This window comes from Camelina sativa, chromosome 12, assembly GCF_000633955.1.
Source record: "Camelina sativa cultivar DH55 chromosome 12, Cs, whole genome shotgun sequence".
Taxonomy (NCBI): domain Eukaryota; kingdom Viridiplantae; phylum Streptophyta; class Magnoliopsida; order Brassicales; family Brassicaceae; genus Camelina; species Camelina sativa.
In genome coordinates this window covers 13,945,741-13,951,499 of record NC_025696.1, presented here as the reverse complement: position 1 = coordinate 13,951,499, position 5,759 = coordinate 13,945,741, and the positions used below count along the sequence as shown (strand labels likewise).

The window sequence follows — 5,759 nt, the reverse complement described above, 5'->3', positions numbered from 1 at the left end:
TTTTTTTTTTTTTTTTTTTATCTCTGCATTTGTCATTTGTCATGGGACCGACATTGCTCCGACAAGAGTTTCCCAATCTGGGGGTTTTTTAATTTTTTTAATACAATTCCCAAGTGTTTTATTTCAAATAAGGTTTCCGGCAAATTGTTTTTGAAGCTTCTCTCATCTTTAAGTTGCCTTGTAGCTTCTCTTCAGTTAAATTCTAAGGTTTTCTCAGGGTGAATCATCCTCTCATCTATGTTATCTCAACTTTTCATTTCCTCCTTTGCAGTCTATGTTTGTGTTCTTTTACAGTTAAAATTGTAATCTTGAGATAGTTTTTCTTTTTTTTTTTTTTTTTTTTTTTTTTTTTTTTTTTTTTGGTAAAAATGAATGCTCTGTTTGTATAAGTTCATGATTTGGCTCCTGAGTCCTAAACCCTCTGTTTTTTTTTTTTTTTTCCTTTTCTTTCAGCAAGCAATAACAATTCAAGAGTAAAGCGTGTTTGAAGCTATTTTCAGATTATCTGGTTTGACATTGGAGCAAGAAAGGCCGAACGAGTAAGGGTTTAGCAGATTGTTACAGTGCTGTATTCTTATTCAACAATAATAGCGAAAGATGTCGCATACAAAAAAGACCAGGAAAAGGTGTTACACAAGGCAAGAGGTAGTGGTCTTGTCCAAAACGAGTCTGGCTCTAGAATCTTCCTTGGTGGTCCTGAATTGATGTCCGAGACCAAAATGAGCCATCAAAAGCCAAACGAAACTTATCAGTTCACCACCTATGTTGAGTTGAGCTGCATGTTGTTTAGGATCACAGTGCTTTGCTGCATAACTAAGCATCTCCACCCAGACTTTGCTCACTACTTCCCACATTTTCTTATTGCTTATCTGAATTTCTATCCGCTGAAGCTCCTGCGCTAGCATGCTCGCTTGGAACAGAACAGACTTGCTTCGATACCCTTGGGGATTCTCATTTCCTTGCCCATCCGCCTTATAGTAGTCTAGAATTGCATTACAGGCCGTCTTTGCATCTCTTGAACCTTCAACAGGGGTCCTCTCAAACAGCTTTTTAGCCTCTTGTAATCTTTTGATTTCTGCTATTGCCGCTTTGAATCTTAACTTATCAATTCCTGAAACTGTTGACATCAGAGAAGGCTTCACGATTACGAGGTACATCATGTAGTCTGAAAGGGTTTTGCCGACCTCTCTGTATACGTCATGTCTTGCATTGTTATCGTCTGTTTGGTGTAAGAGCTCAGTAGCAATGTGCCATACCAGGATGCTCTGATCGTAATCCACGTCAGTAATATATGGCAGCAAGTTCTCGTAGTATTCATCGATTTTCATGTCTCGCAGAATCCAGCCACCTCTAGCTGAATATATATAGCTGGAACTTTCCGAGCCAAGAACAAAGCGGCATTTATTCTGAACCTCCTCAAATATGACTTGCCAAAGTTCTGTGGTGAGGCGTTCTCGAGATGTAAAGATGATCTCATTCAGCTGGTCCGTAATGCTAAAGAACTCCCAGAGATACTTGATCAAAGGTATTACAAACCAGAATCTAAAATAATTCAAAAGCCTGAGAGGAGGATCGAGAACATAATACATTACCCGATTCTCGATGAACATGTAACTGATGTATAGATATATCTTCTCATAGATGTGATTCAAGGCTATGTAAAGGAGAACTGTTTCTCGGATGATGATACCGATGGCACGATCTATGTATAAGCTTCGAATGATTGTGTCAAAGGTTTTGTGTATGTAACCCTTGGTGTGGTGGATTCTCTTTGGTTTTATCCTTAGAGAGGAGCCAATCAGGTTATATCCATATACGTACTCAGACCATCTGCGAAATATGAAGAGTCGGTCAAGTATCATGTGAGAGGGATATTCTTTCTCGTGACACATGCACTTGTTCCACTTCAGTTCCTTGAAACGGAGGAACCAAGTGAGAAATTCTTCGAGCCAGTTATTCGGATCGTCCACCTCCTCCTTAGGCTTACTCATTCTAGCAAACGTCCAGTCAGATACATAGAACATGAGGATGGAAATGAAATCAAAGGCGATTCCACCAAGGATCAAAGCATAAGTAAGGCCCACATCAAAACCATCATATTCATCTTTCCTAGATGTCTTGAAGATGGAGAGGGATGAAAATAGGCATCCCAAGGATATAAAGCGGAAAGTAACTCCAGTCCAAGTGTGAAGGATGTCAACTTTGGTGAATAGAGTGCCATAGATGAAGCTGAGCTCTACCTCCAGAATACTCAAAGCTTCAACCGCCTCCAGTGACTGAAAAAATTCCTTGCTCTCTATCCAGTGCTCAGAGCTATACAGAAAATCAACTACAAGACCTTTGTAGATATTGAAGTACTTATAACCATATTGAATAGCATGGAGCTGTGTTAAAACATGTGGCCTTACTTCACGTTGCCTTTCCTCTGGCTCCTCGACCCTGACAAACTCGCTATGCTCTCTTGAAATCTCCCTGATCTTGTATTCCTCCATGAAACTCGAGTAGTCGACTCCAGGTTCGGGCTCCCCAGGCATCAATTTCTTGAACCTCTCGAGACTAGCTGCACGCATTCCTCCTATCCTCTCAACATACTTGAGGACTCCAGCCACAAGCATGAGTGTTGTTGGTTCCCAGAGGCGGTTGGGTATTGATAGCAAGAATATGTATAGAGTAGCAATGAATTGGCACATCAGACCAAACAAACTCCTGAGCCAGAGCTCATTATCCTCCAGAGCAAGAGCTGTGATTGTGTCAGGACCACCAAGGTGCAACAGAAGGAACATTGTCCAGAACGCTACGAGCTCGTTTGTCTTGGGCGACTCCTGTGGTTCAGGCTTGTCTCCTGAACTATCTGAGATTTGACCCACAGCATAATCAGCCGACCAATTGGCTAAAAGGTAAGCAGACCAGATGAGAAATTGAATAAGTCCCCTTTGTGTTCGTTTTCGATTTGGTGAGAGAAGAACAAGGATTGCCTGAAGTACAAGACTGAATATGACAAGACCACGGATGTTCCATTTGTCCCACATATCTTTCACTGCCTTCGGTATTGCCTCCCCCATCTTTCTGTTTTTTTTTTGTTTTGGGTTGCGTATCAGCCAACTGGAACTGGTTCCTACCTCTGGTTCTCAGTTTATGGCAAAGTTTGGTTTGGTTTTCACCTTAGAGATGCAAACACTGCTAGAAACGAGTCAACTCAATTATAACCCGAGCAAACAATAAATTATTTGACAAGGCCACCATTTAAAAATTAAAAATTAAATATAGACTTTTGTTTATCCCTATAAATTTTGTTGACTTAAAGGTTTTTAGTCTTTTTGTATTTTTTTTTTCTTTTATATGAACTAGGAAAGGGACCTGTGCGTTGTCGCACGGGAAGGTGAAATCCTAAATTGAAATTTAACATTTGTAATTCATCCTAAATTATTTTTTTCTCAATCAATTTGATTATTTTCACTTCTTGCTATTGCTTTCTGCTGATTAAAAAGCCAAAGATTCATTTCAATGTTATTATATTTTATGTTGTCACACACAAAAGTGAGTCTTTTTTAGAGCTTGATTTATTATGAACATTACTTTTAACCATATATAACATTTCACTTATGTTTGTCTCCAACCATATGGTGATATATATTGGTATCTTTTCTTAATTCGCTATTAGAAATTGTCTTTGTTGTTGATCATTATCAATCGAAATACATACGAGGCTGCTTCTCTCTTGGTTTATTTACTGTATCGAGAAAATACTAAATGCCACTTGTCGAAAGAAGGTCGAAGATTGGGATCGGAGTAAATGGCTGGACTGAGTTTCGTTTCCCCTTTACTTTGATATGCGATTTCTCTTTCCATAGATTATTGATTCACAAATCAAAATCAATATTCCGATGCTGTAGCAAGTGAAGTTTGTATACAAATGATTTACTATGAACATTACTTTTAACCATATATAAAATTTCACTTATGCTTGTGGATGTTTTTTTCTCTCACTTTTAGATATGTACAAAACCAAGTTTTATATGACCAACCAATCAAACCTAATTGGTTAGTATAGAGTAACTCACATTCTTCAGCTACAACTTTTAGAGATATATATTTGGCTATAATGTTTTTCACAGTTACATGCATGTTGGTCTCACGTTTTCCCTCAAAAGACCCCCTTCTTTCCTCCCTTTTAATGGGTTAATCTTGATTGCCTTATTTCCTACTAACACATTTGATACATGGATTTGTAATATTTGCTTCAAATCACATATTCCTCTTTGGAAAAGAAAAAAAAACAAGACGTAACAGACTAATAATGCATATAGACAAAAACTTGTACACTCATCAGCTATTCAATCAAAGCAATTCAATTAAACTACAAAAGTTCAGAAAATTAATTAAATATAGAACAGAGGATTTTATGTTGGTCTCTCCCAATCCATCCCATTCCACCGTGTCGGCTGCTCTCCTTCCAGGCTGCATCTCCCTCTATTTGATTTCCCACTTATGTCTATGAATCGGTACCATCATGTTTTTCAATAAACACAGCGAAAACGAAGTCGATGTGGTGAAACAGGTGATAATAATATCTCACCTTTTGATGTTCTCTTCTTTAGGTTAAACACTAATTTTATAAATTTCTTGCATTTTTTTTTGGCAGATTCCAGATCACTCTAAAAATGATTGTTATACATTATGTTTTAAAAAAGTTGTATATACAGATTAGAAAGTCATCAAAGACTAAATAAGTTACCTTTAGTAGATCTTTTCTTTCTAACTTGACTTGTCATTTGGTCGTGCTTAAGCTTTCTAGAATTTAATTTTGTGTTGTCACAAGTATGTCTGGCTTTTTCTTCGGCACTCTATTTCCATGCTCATTTGTAATATTTCTATATATTATCAAAATGTTTGATACCCAGAAAGTATAAGAAATTATAATTCAACTAAAAATTTTAAAAAATTTATTTACAAAAAATGTAAACTAACCTGGATCATGAACATCTAATGGACATCCTACAAACAAAAAAAAAATTAACATTTATACCATGTTTGTTAGAAAAAATAAATAGGTTAAAATAAGAATATATATAAACTTATAATTATACCATGTTTGTTAAAAAAATTTGGCTTATCTGTAGCTCTAGCATCACTGCATATCATCATGCCTCTCGTATCTTGGTTTTGGTTTTTCCAGAAAGTCAAAAAATAAAATCTGCACATTGAGAATCAAAAACATTAGCCATGCAAAAAATATGGCACACGTACTTAATAACATTAGCCATGCAAAAACATGAAAACCGGAAAGGCTAAAAATTTTAAAGAGACTAAAAGATAACAAAACTAAGATTAATGTATGAACTTAATAGTGTCGACTAACAGTAATGATAATCTAACCGAGAAAGACTACAGGTCATTCGCAGCAAAAATATTAAATTACCTTGATTTAGAGATTGATGCTTGAAAGTTAAAAAACACTTCAATAATACAATTCTTTAGTACTCAGAAAACAATTTTTCGAAACTTGTTTATGTAGTCAAGAAAAGTTTATATATAATAAACAAAGAGGTGTAAGACATAGAGGTGTGAAATGTAAAGGTGTAAAAATTAATAGATGTGAAACATGAAGGTACAACAAAGAGGTGTAACACATAGAGGTGTGAAATTAAAATGTGTAAAAATTAATGGATGTGATTTTTGAAACCAGGAGGTACAACAAAGAGATGCAAAGACTAAGGAGGTGTGATTTAAAAGGTGTAAAAATTAATGGATGTGATTTT

The 5,759-nt window shown here is 36.2% G+C and overlaps 1 protein-coding gene across 1 annotated transcript; it reads right to left on the bottom strand.

Moving 5' to 3' along the window:
- LOC104731663 lies at positions 482-3,268 on the bottom strand. The gene has a single exon (XM_010451113.2). It carries the CDS (start codon positions 3,060-3,062, stop codon positions 630-632), a length of 2,433 nt encoding a protein of 810 aa, XP_010449415.1. The 5' UTR covers positions 3,063-3,268; the 3' UTR covers positions 482-629.